The sequence below is a fragment of the Podarcis melisellensis genome (genome assembly GCF_964234715.1).
Source record: "Podarcis melisellensis genome assembly, chromosome: 5".
NCBI classification, from domain to species: Eukaryota; Metazoa; Chordata; class Lepidosauria; order Squamata; family Lacertidae; genus Podarcis; species Podarcis melisellensis.
This window is the reverse complement of record NC_138537.1, coordinates 76,566,585-76,583,303: the sequence shown is the minus strand read 5'-3', so window position 1 is coordinate 76,583,303 and position 16,719 is coordinate 76,566,585. Positions and strand designations below refer to the sequence as shown.

Genomic DNA, 16,719 nt, shown 5'->3' with positions numbered 1-16,719 from the left:
CAGTGTATGGGGGTTTCATGAACATACAGTAGCTGCTGTACTGCATTCTAGGTCCTGTGCCACCTGCGTAGTCTGAAAGTAGACAACTTTTTATTCATTTATTAAAAGCATTTATAGCCTACCCTTCATCTCAGTGGATTCCAGGGTGCAGGACAAGCTAGTTTCCATAAAATTTCATGAACAGCCAAGCATAATAACATAACAATAAGAGCAACCAAAACCATGGAGCTGGGTAAATGCCACAAATAGTACTTCTCTTTCTAATATGATTGTATCAGTCAGAGTTTTGAATTTTACAGTTACCTAGAGTTCAGAAACTTGTATTTGTATTGCTTGCTAGAATCCTTTATTTAGAGCTACGTAGAATCAAATTTTAGATTTGTTAAAATGGAAAGTTGCCCTTACTAAATATGGGGTTGTACTAATGAGTTACTGTATTTTTGCCAATTAATAAGCGAGAGGGGAATTCTGACCTGTGAAAACAAAGGGATGCCAACACTGCCGCTCTGGAATGCTTGTGTTGGCAGAGCTGAAATGGGGTGTGCCTGTGCCCAAACAACCAGGGAAATAATAAGGGGGGAAATGGAGACAGGCAAGCTTTGTCCTTGAATAAAGCTGGAAGTAGGTTGCATCCTTTTCCCTCTGAAGTAACTGATTTAAAAATTAGCTAAAATGGGCTGTACAGACTGCTAAACTGTCAGGGTTGGAGTCTGGCGTAGGTCAGCAACAAAACAATAAATCAACTGAACCCAGTGAAATTATTTATTCAAGGAAACCAACCACAGCTCTGGCCTACTTGTCTCTGAAACATTTTCTAGGAGGTCTTGCCCCAATGAAGTAATTGCAAGGACTGAAGGTCCACACCTTCCCAGTGCCCACTAGGGCTCCTCCTCTCCAGGGTCTTTCCTATGCAGTCTCAGCTGCATCTGCACGCAACCACCCTCTGCTCTGTTTGTCTCATTTCTCTGTGAGTTATAAAGACCACGTGGGATTGAAGCTAGTTGGAGCAAGAGCAGAATACTCACTGGCTTCTGCCTTGGAGTCTAAAATGTGCCCTGCAGCAGCCTCTTCCTGTGCACTAGACCCTGTCACCTCTTCTGCTTCTGACACCGCCTCCCAGTCTGCTCCTTCTCCCTCTGACTACTCCTTGTTGTTCCACTAGGCTCTGATCCTTCTTCCCCGGGGGATTCCTTAGGGGTTCCCCATTTGGTACATCCCACCACTCCTCTGCATCCAGCCAGGGCATGGCATATGCTAGTGCAAATTTACTTGCATCCTAAGTAGTCATTCCTAGTGCAAACATCTAGGATTGGGTTCCAAAACCATATGAATTTTCCTCTAGGAGAATCCAAACCTCCTTTTCTCCAGCTTAAAGAGTTCAGCATCAGCATTCCAAACTACTGGGAAGAGGAAGAAATATTCTTGAAACTGAGTATCTTTCAGTGTAACCTTTGTGAAAACTAAACACAGTGGTTCCTCGCAAGACGAAATTAATTTGTTCCGCAAGTTTTTTGTCTTGCGAGTTTTTCGTCTTGCGAAGCACGGTTTCCCATAGGAATGCATTGAAAATCAATCAATGTGTTTCTATGGAAACCGCCTTCAGACCAGGTCCGGGGACAGTCTGTCCCCCGACCTCTTCTGAAGGCTGGGGGAGGGACAAGGGCTTTTCTTCCCACCCCCAGCATTTTACAAAACCCCGGGATAGCAGAGGACTTCTCCGCTGTCCCGGGGTTTTTTAGAATGCTTCGCTGCCGCCCGCCAGCATTTTAAGATCGCCCCGGGACAGCGGAGGACTTCTCCGCTGTCCCGGGGCAATTTTAAAGCCCCCGGGAAGGCAGGCGGGGGGGAGCAAAGACTTTCGCCCCCCGCCAGCCTTCAGAAGAGGTCCAGGACCTCTTCTGAAGGCCGGCGGGGGGGCGAAAGTTTTTGCTCCCCCCCGCCTGCCTTCAAAAGCCGTCCGGGATAGCGGGAAGCGCTTCCCTGCTATCCCGGACCGCTTTTAAAATGCTGGCGGTGGGGAGCAAAGCCTTTCGGCCCCCGCCGGCCTTCCTGGACCTCTTCTGAAGGCCGGAGGGGGGGGGAAGGCTTTGCTCCCCACCGCCAGCATTTAAAAGAGGTCCCCGGAGATTTCCCTATGGGCTTTCTTCTTGCGAAGCAAGCCCATAGGGAAATTCGTCTTGCGAAGCAACTCGCAAACGGAAAACCCTTTCGTCTTGCGGGTTTTTCGTCTTGCGAGGCATTCGTCTTGCGGGGCACCACTGCTCATTGCTTTAATGGGTGATGGTGAAATCTTTCATGGACTTTCAGCTAATTTCTTATATCCCCAGTAACAAACATGGCATCCCCTGAAATATGAATACTGTACCTGACCATAAGGTGCACATAGTTTTTAGAGGAGGAAAACAAGAAAACTAATCTGAATCACAGCCTCCTTGAGAGAAGCGTGATCCCTGCAGAGGCTTGGGATGCTTGGGAGGGAAGCTGCGCATCCACCAGCCATATCGTTGATGGGGCGCAGCTTCTATCCTAAGCCTCTGCAAGGATCGCTCTCCTCCTGCAGAGGCTTGGGAGCCTTTCCTTCTCCCCACTTTTTTCTCCCTCTCCCCAAGCAGCACAGCCCCCTTTTCCAACCTCCTCCTCTCCATCCCTTTCGCCCAAACTCCTCCGGCGACGTCTGCAATTTCTCCCCTTCGCTGCTGCCTCTCCTTTGCCCTCTACCATGACTCTCCACTTGCAGCAACCTACCTCCTCTCCCTTCGCCCCGCTTTTCAGTCCCCCTCCTCTCCATCCTCTTTCTCCCCTCTCTTGGCAACTGCCTCTTCCCGCCATCCTCCAGCCAACATCCCCGAAGCTATTGGGAAAGGGGAGGCCGTCGGCAAAGCCTCTCTCAAAGAGAGCGCGAGGCAATGTCGCACAGCCTGCCTGCCTCTCCCAAACCTTCCCGGGGCTTCAGGGGAAAGGGAAAGCTGCCAGCAACCCGGGAGGGTGGGCCAATGGCATGCATCGCACTCAGGTGATTTGGCTCCAGGGACCACACATTCGCTCCATAATACGCACAGACAAAAAGTGCATCTTATGGAGTGAAAAATACGGTAGGTTGTGATTTAACCAGCAAAGGGTTTGATATCTCCCGTTTATTTGTACAGTGATTTTGAGCCTAAATATACTTCTCTTCTTAACAGGGATTTGGCAATGTAGGATTGCATTCTATGAGGTATCTTCATCGTTACGGTGCAAAATGTGTTGCCATTGGAGAAAAAGATGGTGCAATATGGAATCCTGATGGACTTGACCCAAAGGAGTTGGAAGATTACAAATTGGTATGAAAAACTGGTTCTTGATTTCATTGCAAATTTGTACAGCAAAATTAAACAACATATTGGCAATGGAGAAGGTACATTTGAGTATTTTGATCAATAAAATAGGGGGGAAAGTGTTCCATAAATGTGTGTCAGGACTACTCAATATACAGAATTTAACCATAGATTTGTGACTGCTCAACTGATGTACTTCTGACTGGAAAGTATATTCTCTGTCTAGTGGGTGTTTAAACCTCCAGGCATCAATTAAATTTAAATTTTCAATCATTGCAAAGAAGGTTTGTGGTAATTTCCCTTCTTTTGACTCTGATTTCCTTATTGTTCTGTCCATCTCTAAAGAAAATGCTCCATTCATATCTCCTAACATAATAATATTTTGGTCCATGTACTCCCAATAGCCTGTTTTTTAAATCTTTAAAAAAATCAGCCTTCTTTTCCTTCGGGGCTTATATTCCTACAATTACAACCTTTCCCCCTGTAAATTTGTGTCGCAATCACTCTTCCCAATTCATCTTTAAATAACAATTGTGGTTCAAATTTGGGCCTAATATAAAAAGCTACTCCTCGTTGCTTGGTGCTGTCTGATGATACAAATTCCAAACAATGTCCTTTGTTTATCAGTAATCTGTCTTTTAGCAATATGTGTTTCTTTTTAAACCAAATTGTATCTAAATTTTGTTTCTTTAAAATATGTGCTATTTTATTTACTTTTACTTTTCCATTCGATCCATTTACATTCCAGCTTAATATTTTCATATCTGCCATATTGGTTAGGTTTCAAAGTCTTGTCTTGTCTTTTTTACTTTTCTTTTTCTTCCTATTTTTATCTTCTTCCTCCTCCTGACTGTCTACACTATCCTCTGATTGTTCTGGGTCCTGTCCTCCTACTGCACCTTCCAGAGCGGGGTCTGTACCTCCAAAATCTTTATGATACTTCCTACAGAATTTCTCTACCTCCTTTTCATCTCTGATTCTATGTTTATAAGTTAAAGAGTTACCTTCTGGGTACTCCCAGTGGTACCTGGTGTCATTTCTTCTGAGAGTACCTCCAAGGTCTTTAAATGGGGCCCTTTTTTTAAGGAGACGGGGAAGGACTTCTTTATATAAAATAGTTTCTCTCCCCCCAATTTTGAATTTATTATTATGAGTCTGCCATATTTTGTCTTCTATCCACCCCAAATTTAGGTGTATCAGGCAGTCTCCAGGCCATTTTTGGCCCTTGCTTGTTTGGCTCTAATTCTATGGAATTAGATATAGAAGCAGATTGGATTATTGAAACTTCTGTTCTGTTTGAATTCACTGGAATGAGCCATTGACTTCCCTTTTGTATCCAAACAGCAACATGGATCGATTCTCACCTACCCAAAGGCACAGCCCCTGGACTGCCACATTCTTGAAGCAGACTGTGACATCCTCATCCCAGCTGCCAGTGAAAAACAGTTAACAAAGGCCAATGCCCACAAGGTCAAAGCAAAAGTAAGTGGAGCCTGCAGAATAAATGCTTGATAATGGATCCAGAAGTTGTGATCTTCTTGCTATGGAAAAATTGTGTTATTTTTGATCAAAAGTTTTTCTATATTCAGCTGTAATATTTTATTTTATTTTCCAGATAATTGCTGAAGGTGCTAATGGACCCACAACTCCTGAGGCAGATAAAATCTTCCTGGAAAGGAATATCATGGTTATTCCGGTAAGGTATATAATTCTTCCATGCCAAAATTAGCATTCATTTTTTTTAAAAAAACATACCTGTTTTACATGCCAAATATCTTCTGGGAATATAAAACTTGCCAGTAAAAAAATGTGCTATCATTTTGGAGCGCATTGAAATTTTTAGCAAAATTCCCAATGATTTGTACCCTATGAATTTCCATTTTCTCTATAGCAAGGGTGGTACAGGGGAATACATCACAACTTGATGCATAACTTTGTAAATTGATAGTTAAAAAAGAAAACCACAGAGTTATAAAATTACTCAAGGACTCAAGTTGAAAATGAATTTTGGGCAAGGAATCCATCCTGGTTGAAGATTAATTGTATCCCATACAAATAAGCCCACTCTGATCAGATTTATCTTTCCTTTCACTTCTGTATTTCCAAGCTGTTACTCATAACAGAATGGGGTGTTTGCAGGCTTTTTCAGTGGTGTTTCAAATATACACGATTTCACTTAAATGCGTAATGCCTTCGAATGTAACCCCAGTGTAGGGAGGGGGTGTGTGTGTGGGTGTGCGTGCCTGTACTGTCATTTAGCCTAGTTTGAATGTAAAGAGAAAGAAGTGCAGGCTTTTAGTACAACATTCCATTTCTGATCACTCACAGCCACATTCTCACAAGCCCCTAGTCCGCGTCCAAAGGAATGGGGAGCTTCTATGCTGCTGCTCCTCCTCACTATGGCTTGACTTGGAGCAGTGAGAGAGTACTCCTTGGACAGTGCCAGCCAACCTTAAAGTCCCACAGGCAGATGATATATATGCTAGCCCTCTATTCCCTGCCACAACACACACAACACTATCAAACCTATAGTTATGTAAATCCAACTAACAATAACACCCACAACGTAACTGGCTGTGTTTAACTATGTGAATTCTTTATACATCATATAAACATATCTCTTTTCACATTATCAAATTAAGTAGAAGCCATTAAAACCAACATTTTGAACAGAAAATACAAATAGATCAGTTCTTATATATGTAATGTCCAAATAGAAGCTTTTTTGTGTTCCACGTATGTCTTTATGAATACAGGTGTCGGACGCGACAACTTTAAGAAGCAGTACTTGTAGTAAATGAACTTGTTGTTTGTAATGTTCCACATATGTCTTTGCAAAGTGTAGTTGAATGCAGTTGCTGTATGCAGGTATCAGACGAAAGATACGAAAGATCTTAATATATGCCTTTGCAAAATATAGTTGCTGTATGCAGGTATCAGATGAAAGAACTTAAGACAAGGATTCCCGGAATAATACTTTGTTTTGCCCTGCCGGGCTTCGTCAGCCATGCATACTCTAAATAATTGCTTCTACTTAATTTGATAATGTGAAAAGAGGTATGTTTATATGATGCATAAAGAATTCATATAGTTAAACCCTCCCACAACCCGGCAAGAATGCTGGCCTTTGCCTAGGTAGCAAAGGCATAGCTCCTGATTGACTCCCCTTAAGTCACTGCATTCCAGTTGTTAAGACAACTAACAACTTGGCTTGCTTTATCACCTTGGGGTTTCCATCTGCTGTTGGTATCTTTTTGGCTTCCAGTACACCAAACATTGCACAGCTGCAGGAGGTAATACCTGAACAATCGTCTTGATTTTAGGAGTAGGGGGGGAATCCCCATGAAGGGTAGTACAGGCGGCAATGTCATGGAAGGGAAAGCTCACATCTGAAATACATTATGAGAGAGTCCAGCAATGGGGTGCAAGAAACCACCTTGGGGATTTGGGGGGGGGGGCACTTAACACCCTCTGGCACTGCCTGTGCCTGTAGCATGTTAGCAGCCAGTGCAAAGATGTTATACTCTCCAAGGTCTGCTTCTGACTGCTGCCTCCTCAGCTCCCTCCGCTTCAACCCCCCAACCCAATTTAAATGCAGTCAAGATGAGGTGGAAGAAGCTGCAAAGGTGACACCCAGCAACTGAACCCGATTTGAAGTGTGTTATGCTCAATGAGTGTTGGTATCTGTAATAGCAGCTAAACTGGATTTTTCAACCAGCTTTATTTTTCATTTTACAAAGTGGTACTAGAGTTCGTGATATTAACAATTTCTGTCAGTTGCAAAGCGTACCTTTCCAAATTACCATCTTTTGCAGTTTTGAAGTATACTTTACGTTGCCTACAATGCATTTTCTTACCAAAACCCCCCAATCTTGCCCTATTCAGGATCTCTATTTAAATGCTGGTGGTGTAACTGTGTCTTACTTTGAGTGGCTGAAGAATCTGAACCACGTCAGCTATGGTCGCTTGACTTTTAAATATGAAAGGGACTCAAACTACCACTTGCTAAGTAAGTATAACAAGTACTGCACACTTTATGCAGATTCAGTAATAAATTGTATCATCCTAACTACTAATAACAAACTCACTTTCTTTAGAAGATTTCAAGTTTTGTGAATTAGTTTATGATATATTCTGACAGAACCTTTTAGTAGAACTTGTTTTTGTATGGCATAATGCATTACATAGAATAATACTGCCAAAAAAAACCCTATGTAAATGCAAATTAATAATACTGGAGAATTAGATTTTCTGTTCTATAGTGAAAGTTTATAGATAAGTTACTGGCAATACTGAAAAGCAAATTTCAGCTTAAAAGTGGAAGTAGATACATTTTGCATTAATCTAGAAGTCTCGTCACCTGGCTGGCTGTCTGTCTTTGAATCGCTGCAGAGTTCTGTCTTCCTGCAGCAGAATTGCTTCAGTTGAAATATAGGAAACTTAGAAGTAGCAAAGCAAGTGCTTCTGAGAGAGGCTGCTGAAACTTACCTTCTGAGTCAGCCAGGGCTGCACACTCATTGAATACAGCAGGATTTACTTCTGACTAAGCAGGCATAGGATTGGATTGTAACTGTCTGGACTGAAACTTACTTCATTTAAGAATCATGCATAAGAAAGCAGCATGACTTATTTATTTCTCCCTCCTTCAGTGTCTGTCCAGGAAAGCTTGGAAAGAAAGTTTGGGAAACATGGTGGAAGTATTCCAGTTGTGCCTACTGCAGAATTCCAGGATAGAATATCTGTAAGTAGCTGCTGCAAGATTTTGCTCATTGCATATCTGATAAATGTCTGTTGCAAAAAAAGAGAAACCAATCTGTGGGTGCAAGTTGTATAATTGTCAGACTAGAGTAAAAATATCTCACTACTTATAGTATGAAGGACATAATATGTGTTTTGCTTAGCTTCTTTCAGTGGGTTATAGTTCCAGATGTTGCTGAATTTTGGAGGGGAAATGCAGTTTTTATTATACCTACCCACAATCTTTGTTAGTCCATGGCAGCTCATGTTGAACATGTCGCGCTGTAACAAGCCCCAGCTGAGTACTAGAGGTGAGAGCTGGCAGACTCCCTAGATTGAAACAACTTAAAAGTCAGACTACATCAGTATGGCTGCTGTTGGTGGGTTACCAGTAGGTTGACCCTAAAAGGGGTCTCTACTTGGGGGGGGGGGTCCACACAAGTGTAAGGCACTACCTCTTGATGCTTTCCTTTTGGTACCAGCCCAGATGAATGTATTCTGACTAGTGAGGAGGAAAGGAAGGAATTTATTGAAAGTATGGGGTGGGAGCACTGCACTTTCTAGGTGAGAGATAGAGTGGGGACCCTAAACGTTTGACAAAGTGCTGACACAGGGATGCAGGAAGATGCTCTTGTGCTTATTGACTCTGTGTACTTTGTTATGCTTGAATTGATACCATGGTACTACGTGCCTTGGCAAAGTTTCCATTGGGGAACAGGAAAGAGTGTGAGTGCCCCATTCCAGTGATCACAGGCAATGGGACAGTTGGCAAAAGTGTACGGGGGTCACTGTGGGAGATGAGACTATGGATACCTGCGTCCCATGCCCCATAGCAAACTTCTCTCCTGTCCACAGGTTCCTGGTAGTTGTTTCACTGTGCCTTCTGACTTTGTAGTGCTGTTAATTAATGCTAGTGACTTATCCATGATTTTTTTGTGGGTGAATGGGCCGACCTGGGATGTATTGTGGAGACCTGGGAGGGTGGGCAGAGTAGATCTGACTCCGATTTGTCCTCCTGGATACTCCACATAGACTGGGGAATTGTCTTACTCACCACGAAGGTGCGTTGCCTTTTGATGGTCTTGGAAGGCCTTCAGCTGGGACATAGAGACTGGCTGGGAATTTGCAGCTTGCCATAATTGTTGTCTAACTTTGAATATTTACTGACGAAGTGTACTGAATTACATGCATGTTATATACATCCAGGATAATCTATTGCTTTGCTTCCTAGATAGAAATTCCAGGGGGAATAGCCTTGTTAGTATGTCAGCTGAATATAAACTGTTAAATAAAACACATTTAGGTTGGTTTGGCTTTGGCTAGTTTCCCTTTCTATCCAGCAGTTAAAGGGGTATACAAAAAGTGGCATAATATATCAATCCCTTAAGCACTAATATTAAAAAAGTACAAATCGGGGTCTGGCTGGTTTCAGACTGACTACTCATTGCAATTCTTTTCAATATAGGGTGCATCTGAAAAAGACATTGTCCATTCTGGTTTGGCCTACACCATGGAGCGTTCTGCTAGGGTATGTATTATGTAACGGTGGAAGCTTTAAACTTGTGTTGACACCTTATCTCCAGAGGTAAATTGCAGAGGCACATAATAGGGTAAAATTGTTCCTCCTCACTCCAATTTCTGGGTTGCATTAATCAGCATTGGGTAACCTACACAGAACATTAAATGAACTCTATTATTTTTCTAACTTGCTGATTAGCAAAAAATATATATTCTACCAATAAATATAGCAACAAGTAGTGGAGGCTGTTCTGCCTGGTGAAGTGCCTGGTTAGTGTTGCTTTAGGCTGCCCTGTTCCCTGTTGTAAGCTCAACAGTAAGCCCTTTTGAGCAGAGTGTGTACATGCATATGATTGCACTGTCTGTCTCAGCTAAACCAGAGTGAATACACCAAGGCAGCTCCTCGTTTCTACCATCTGTCTGGAACGGCAGGTGACTTAAAATGGTTTGCTCTGTCATCAGTTCTGTGGTGTGTTTCTCAGCCTCTTCCAGGATCAAAGTAGCTGAATGTCAATGCCCCAACATTTAGAAAGAATGGGTAGGTCCCTGTGCTTAATAAATTGTAGTATTCAGTTACCACTTTATTGGCTACCTTGTGCCATTCAGAAAATGAATATGAAGCCCCAGCTAATTAAGGAGCATTATATTCCTTATTCAATGACTTCTCCAAGTCAGATCAATATTAGCATTGTATGTGTATTCAATAAGAGCTCAGTAAATATTTTGTACTCACATGGTAACATTTTTGTGTTCTCTAGCAAATCATGCGTACTGCTATGAAGTACAATCTAGGTCTAGACTTGAGAACAGCTGCCTACGTCAATGCAATTGAGAAAGTCTTCAAGGTGTACAATGAAGCTGGCGTGACCTTCACATAAACGGATAGTCGTCTGCCAAGGTCTGGCACCCTGTTGCATACCCTCTTCAGAAAGCGTATTTCAAGTTTACATATAACCACAGAAACCCCTCTTTTCTCACTTAACTATAGCGGATATGATTCTCTGTTGGCTTCAGTTTGAGTTAGTCTTTCATCATTAAAAAAATAAATAAATCTGGGGGTTAGTGCTTCATGCCGAAAGATATCTAAAGATAACCAGTTCATATGCACTTGTTTTGGGGGAAGGGGGGAGGTTCTAAGTATTCTTTGCCATGAAACTTTAAAAAAGGTACCTTTTTATTGTATGAACCTGTGGTTTAGCCACAATAAGCAACCTAGCAAAGCTTCAGATCACACGAGTGTGTGCTATTGGAGCAAATAGCCAACTATTCATGCACTTTGGTTTTCAAACAATAACTCTCCCAGCTTTGGCACTTTGAATAAAGGCCTTGGATGATCAATGCAGTGGCATTATCAGCGACAGAACGGGCCTCCTGCAGGGAATATCTTTGATAGGATTCTCATTTTTACACTTAGCAGCATCATATACCTGGTTCCCCTTAGGCAATGTGTGTTTCTTTTTATAATCTGTGCTCCTGTTACAGGGATGCCTTTAAATCATGTACTCATCCTCTACTCAAGCACTGCAAGGTGCACGTAAAAAGATGGGTTCCGGGAGCTAGTATTTTTATAAGCTGAAGCAGTATCATTGTTGTACAGGCACCCAGCGAAATTATCTCGTGTGTTTAATCTTATCGCAGCATATTCATTAAACTTGTTTTTTAAAAGAATTGACATGTACTTGAGCATAATCTTAGGTAGTCCAAAGAACTTGTGTAGCCTCTTACTCAGTTGTGTTTTATTGTCTGAGAGCTTTTAGCGTTCGCTATTGCCTCAATGAACAATTAAATCATTGGCAACAAGGAGGCAAGCTGCTACTACAAACTTTGTGTAGTGTCCTAACATGCTGACTTTGTTCTCTCTCTTTTTTGGCGGTTTGCATATTCTGAACATAAATAGTTTAATACAGAGAGGGCCTTGAAGCCAGGACTCAATCACAGTTTTGAGGATTCTTGGTAGGTATTTTGTCCAGAGGAGTCCTATAAAAGTGCCAGGTGTATTTATGTAATGAATATGAATGTTTTTTTTTTTAAAAAAAAACACCAAACCCAAGCCTTCCCAGAACTCATGCTTTTTTCTAGCGACTTTGTAACTCATGACATAACATGGTAACAAAAGCAATTATTAAAAGTTGACCTTTCCAAACATATGCTGGTTTGTGTTTTTCATAGCTTTTCACAACATCACGAGAGCTGAAACGTTCAGTGTAAATAGAATGAAGCTGGATTTGGAATTAGACAGAGAACTTTTCAGGCATCTTTCATAGTACTGGTAATCAAATTTGTACAATGTGTAAACGTTCCTTGGTTTTAATTGGGATGATACAAAGGAGTTACTGATGCATTTTATTCCTGACGGCTGTTCAACGTATGCAAACTATTTTTGGTGTTATAGATATCAAGTGTTGAGCAGACATGTGTGAACAGTCCCTTGAGTTTTCTGAACTCTCTCTTTCCTTAAACTTTGCATTTTGTCCTGAACCGTTTTTCACCTTAATTTTTCAGTTCTTGTACCCTTTCCACTTCAAACTACTACTTATTCTTGCCAGTGACCAACAGTTCCCTAGTTTGTCCAGCCAAAACTCTTACCGCTGTGTGGCATAATCATGCTAATGCATAGTTTCCCTCAAAACTTTGAAGTTTTTCTAAATAGTTTTAATGAAATGGATCTTCACAGTGGGGTGGGGAGGGTCCCCCACTCACATAGGATGTTGTGTGGGACCTGAGGAGTATTTAGCTAGATGATGCATAGTTAAAGCCACATATTACATTTTATGTGTGTGCCTACATGCTTATGTGTGCATTTGAGTCTCGCATAAAATGTATATGCCCAGCGAAATTATCTCGTGTGTTTAATCTTATCGCAGCATATTCATTAAACTTGTTTTTTAAAAGAATTGACATGTACTTGAGCATAATCTTAGGTAGTCCAAAGAACTTGTGTAGCCTCTTACTCAGTTGTGTTTTATTGTCTGAGAGCTTTTAGCGTTCGCTATTGCCTCAATGAACAATTAAACCATTGGCAACAAGGAGGCAAGCTGCCCTAGCGCTTTCTGCGAAACCAACCTCATGAACACTTCTCAATACGGTCGTATTGAACCAAATGTAAAACATACACCTTGTTAGTTATAATGAAACAAAGCTTTAAGATTTAATGAATTTAATGAAATGTATAGGGATTTATAGCTTCACTTTTAATGAAGGTGTAAAGAATATATGCCAAACACCTGAATAATTTCTGTCCTTTAAATGTATAATAAGAGAAAACAGTATACGAAGGTGCTTCAGGTTACAGACTCCGCTAACCCAGAAATATTACCTCTGGTTAAGAACTTTGCTTCAGGATGAGAACAGAAACCGTGCTCTGGCGGCATGGCAGCAGCAGGAGGCCCCATTAGCTAAAGTGCTGCTTCTGGTTAAGAACAGTTTCAGGTTAATAACAGACCGCCAGAATGAATTAAGTACTTAACCTGAGGTACCACAGTAATAGGTTTAAGTTGAAACGTTCTTCTCTTCTTCACCTTGTCCAAAGGCTTTGCCCCAGGCAGTTACCTGGCTTGTTAGGCTTTGTGCAGCCTTTTCTCCAGTATCCTGTGCAGCCTTGCAGGTGTCATCTACCACTTCAAAACAAAAAGGGAAACAATTTAAGGAGGTGAGAGACAATGGCTGACTACATATGTGGTTTGCTTTTTCCATAAGATGTGGAACTGTATTGGAAGTGCAAGTGTGCATGTGGGGAGGAAAGTCTACATGCTGTTTAAGGAACCCGTTCACCAGATGAAGAAGCTGGCTTGCAGCAGTTCAGATCTAGTTCACTATTGTCTGCTCTTGACTGACAATGGCTCTGCAGGGTCTCCGCCAATGGCCTTTCCAATTACGTTGGTACATGAACCCTTTTTTAAGCTAGATTTGCCAAGGGTTACACTTGACATCTGCATGCAAAGTGTGTGCTTTTCTGACTGAGCTTGGAAAGGAGCTGCAGAATGCTTATTGTGCGGGCTGCTAACTTGATTTCAAAAACACTAGCCACCTGGGAAGGCTCAAGGGTAATATTTAGCACAGTGGAAAAGAGCTAAATTGGATTTTTGAGTTTTCTGTCTCCTGTTGTCATATTTGAAGAGGTAAAAATCTGGACACGAAAAGTTGTAGAGCGTTTTTTAGGGCAATCGCCCGATAGCCCCTCTGCTGCCCAGGTCGACCGAGTCTGAACCAGAGCTGTCCGCGCACACACAAAACCCCCCAAACCCAGGACATTTGTTTAAAAATGTAAAAATTTCCCCCAGATGGGTATGTAGGACCCCTGAAAGACATGTCAAGAACTTCCTGGATGTATGGCAACCCTATAATACAAGTTACTTGAACACAGATTTACTATTTGGAACAGAAAAACTGTTCCCCACTTAAGTCTGTACTGGAGGGGTGGGGGAAATCTGAATTTAGAAGGTATGCACCAAGTCTCTTCTACATTTATAAGCCATCCAGATACCACACATTTTGAGAATTGCCCAGGTTATTAGAAGAATGCCTCCTTACCTTTCTGACCAGCTTCTGTAGCCTGGTCCATTGCTTTCTGCACAGCCTGACCTGCTGAATTAACTGCAAGTAAAAAATAAGAATAAATCACAGAAATAGAAAAGTTACAATTCTATGAATTGTACCAAGCACATGAATGGTGTATCCAGAGGGAAAGACTATATAGAACAGGATCATGGAAGACACACTGGCTGGCTAAAATCCGTAACAGGAGCAGTTCACAATGCAACATTTTGTTGTTGATTCCACATGTTGTAAATCATATTCAGGAAGAGAAACATAGCTTATTACACTAGCTCTGCTGAGAGATTTATTTGCTTTTGGTTCTTCTGTATCTCCCTGGCAGTGGCTATTTCATCAGTCTATCGGAACTGTTCCTATTTTTTTTTAAATGAGCTGCAGCCACTTTAGTAAGGAAGTTCTATACACCAGTAACATTTTAAGAGGCATTTCAGTTTTGCATTCCTGTGATAGTGAATACACACTTCAAGGAACTTGCATAAATCCTCCATGTTGCCCCAGGTCAGAAGATTTGCCAACTTTTCTCACCAGATCATGGGCCTTTTATTGCTTTTTGACCAAAGCAGAAAAATATCAGCTGAAGCATTTCCCGGCACGTTGGGAAAACTCCATTCACAGAATTTCTGTTGGCCCAGGTGTTCAAAGCACAGCAGTCCAGCTCAAGAAAAGAAAAGACGGGAATCCAGCATTTCAGAGAGAAAAAGCAATTTACGGTCTCTATCCAAACTCTTTAGAAAGACTGCCAGTTTTTCAAGCAAGCCATTGCAATAGCTTGAACAGAAGCTGGATTTCTAGACAATAGCTGGTGATATTTCTCCACATAACTGCAGAAAGTGTTGCCTGATGGTTTTTTGCCGGCCAGGCTGTTTTCGGGTCAGTTGGCAAACCCTGTTGTTTATATAATGAGTTTTATTTTGGAATTCTAAAATGACATTTTGTGCCTTGATTACTAGCCCTGGTATAAACACTTGCATGGAAAACTTGAACAGTTATGAAACAGAGGGGTCTTTGTTTGGCTTTCTAGACCCATGCCCTTCCATAACTTTTATTTAAAGGTCAGGATAATTCCTGTCGGCAGTACATTTCTTGACAGACAAATCAAACCTTTTTTATATGTATAAATAAGAAATCCAGTTTGAGGTATTGAATTATCTTCACACATTTTTGTTAAAGTTATGCAATGCCAGAAAACATTTTTCCTTCATTGTTTCCATTTTCAATTGTAAAATAAATATGGGCAATCATGGGCATAGGCAGGGAGGAGCAGCTTCCCCCCTTAAATCAATAGAAATCAATAAAAATATATATCTAACTGAGGTTCTGCCCCCCCCAAAATCCTGGCTAAACTCATGTGGGCAATCCATACCCCCTTGTAGGGACAATACAGACGTTAACTTTGTGGGGAGGGGTATTTTCTCAGAAAGGCAAAATCCAAAGTGCCTTCTCATGAAATCCATGAAATCCAAGAAATCCAAGATATCTATTCCAAAGAGGCTTACTAAGGCAGAAGAAGGAAGTTGAACATATATGGCAACAAAAATAAAAATAGGTTCCAGGGAGCTTTGCTAACATACCAAGAAAAAAATGACCCGATCTGTTCATGTGCAATTAATACCCTTGCAGCCTTTTTTCCTATTACACTGGAGCATGATCAGCAGGCAAAATCATTGAAAGTTGTCTTACATGAGATCACACTACTTTTTCATCAAGCCTAGTGCATTTCTGGACTCCTGTGACTCAAGGGTTTCAGGGAGAGGTCGTTCACCTCAAAGCTATTAACAGCATAGAGAATAAATTGATAGTAGTAATACCTGCACATCAAGTTGCTGTTAAGACAACAACCCATCCCAAGTCTGATGTTGGTGTTACTTAATGATAGATCTTTCTGTGACTGAAAAAGTAGAATATAGACTGGTGGTTTTACAAGAACAAAGACATAACCTCAGTGTCTTTACCTGCAACCTGGGAAGCGATCCCGGTCATTGTTTTTCCTTCCTCTTCAAGATTCAGCTTAAACATTTTTGCTTTTGTGTGGATGAGATCTCCTGCTCCCTGATTTGTAGATCCCCAATCAGTTGACGGATGGTCACTTTCTCAAATGCAGTCCAGCCCTGTTTTGTTGCTTCCCAAAGAGTTGGCTCTTATAGACAGGCAAACTCCTCCCAGCTAGGATCCAGAAAAACCCACAGAGCTCTGTTAGTCACCAAACTCCTGACTTCAAAGGAAGTGGAGGGATGTTTGGAATTACTGTATTCTTCCCTGCAAGGGAGAGGGTGGGGTTTGGCACTTTTAAAATCTTTTTTAACGAAAGTAGTTTTCCACAGCTGCAAAACAAGAGTGGTTGTGGACTGGCCTGGCCAGCCTGCTGTTATGAAATGTTTCCATAATGATGGCTTTCAGAAGAGCCGGAGGTTTTATAAGGCCAAATAACGGTAAATTTCAATGTATGGGAAGGGAGAAATGACACCAGTCCAAAGATACTAATTACTGTGTTTGAAAGCACATAAACTTCAAATCAAAAACCTGTGACCAAACTGGATGCAGCTGGGCAGGAGATTAATTCAGCCATCTGTTTTTGGGGTGCAAAAATGGCACCAGG

At 41.6% G+C, this 16,719-nt stretch overlaps 2 protein-coding genes across 2 annotated transcripts in view; one reads left to right on the top strand and one right to left on the bottom strand.

Moving 5' to 3' along the window:
- GLUD1 (glutamate dehydrogenase 1) overlaps positions 1 to 11,714 on the top strand; it is a 36,200-nt gene extending 24,486 nt beyond the window's left edge. Inside the window, exons 7-13 of the mRNA XM_081913680.1 lie at positions 3,183 to 3,320; positions 4,659 to 4,796; positions 4,930 to 5,010; positions 7,200 to 7,323; positions 7,964 to 8,055; positions 9,517 to 9,579; positions 10,328 to 11,714. Coding sequence (XP_081769806.1) covers positions 3,183 to 3,320; positions 4,659 to 4,796; positions 4,930 to 5,010; positions 7,200 to 7,323; positions 7,964 to 8,055; positions 9,517 to 9,579; positions 10,328 to 10,447 — 756 coding nt within the window. The 3' untranslated portion in view covers positions 10,448 to 11,714. The remainder of the gene's footprint in view (positions 1 to 3,182; positions 3,321 to 4,658; positions 4,797 to 4,929; positions 5,011 to 7,199; positions 7,324 to 7,963; positions 8,056 to 9,516; positions 9,580 to 10,327) is intronic.
- Positions 11,715 to 12,720: 1,006 nt separating this feature from the next.
- On the bottom strand, positions 12,721 to 16,349 carry LOC309371180 (uncharacterized protein). Its single transcript, XM_081913869.1, has 4 exons — positions 16,076 to 16,349; positions 14,100 to 14,162; positions 13,053 to 13,186; positions 12,721 to 12,840 (listed from the first exon to the last, which is right to left on the bottom strand). Exons 1-3 carry the CDS (start codon positions 16,137 to 16,139, stop codon positions 13,059 to 13,061), a joined length of 255 nt encoding a protein of 84 aa, XP_081769995.1. The 5' UTR covers positions 16,140 to 16,349; the 3' UTR covers positions 12,721 to 12,840; positions 13,053 to 13,058.
- Positions 16,350 to 16,719: the final 370 nt, after the last annotated feature.

Coding starts and splice junctions, on each gene's coding strand:
- LOC309371180 (XM_081913869.1), bottom strand. CDS start 16,139: ATGTTTAAGCTGAATCTTGAAGAGGAAGGAAAAACAATGACCGGGATC. Junction 14,163..16,075: donor GATCGCTTCCCAGGTTGCAG/GTAAAGACACTG, acceptor TTTTACTTGCAG/TTAATTCAGCAGGTCAGGCT. Junction 13,187..14,099: donor TACAGAAGCTGGTCAGAAAG/GTAAGGAGGCAT, acceptor TTTGTTTTGAAG/TGGTAGATGACACCTGCAAG.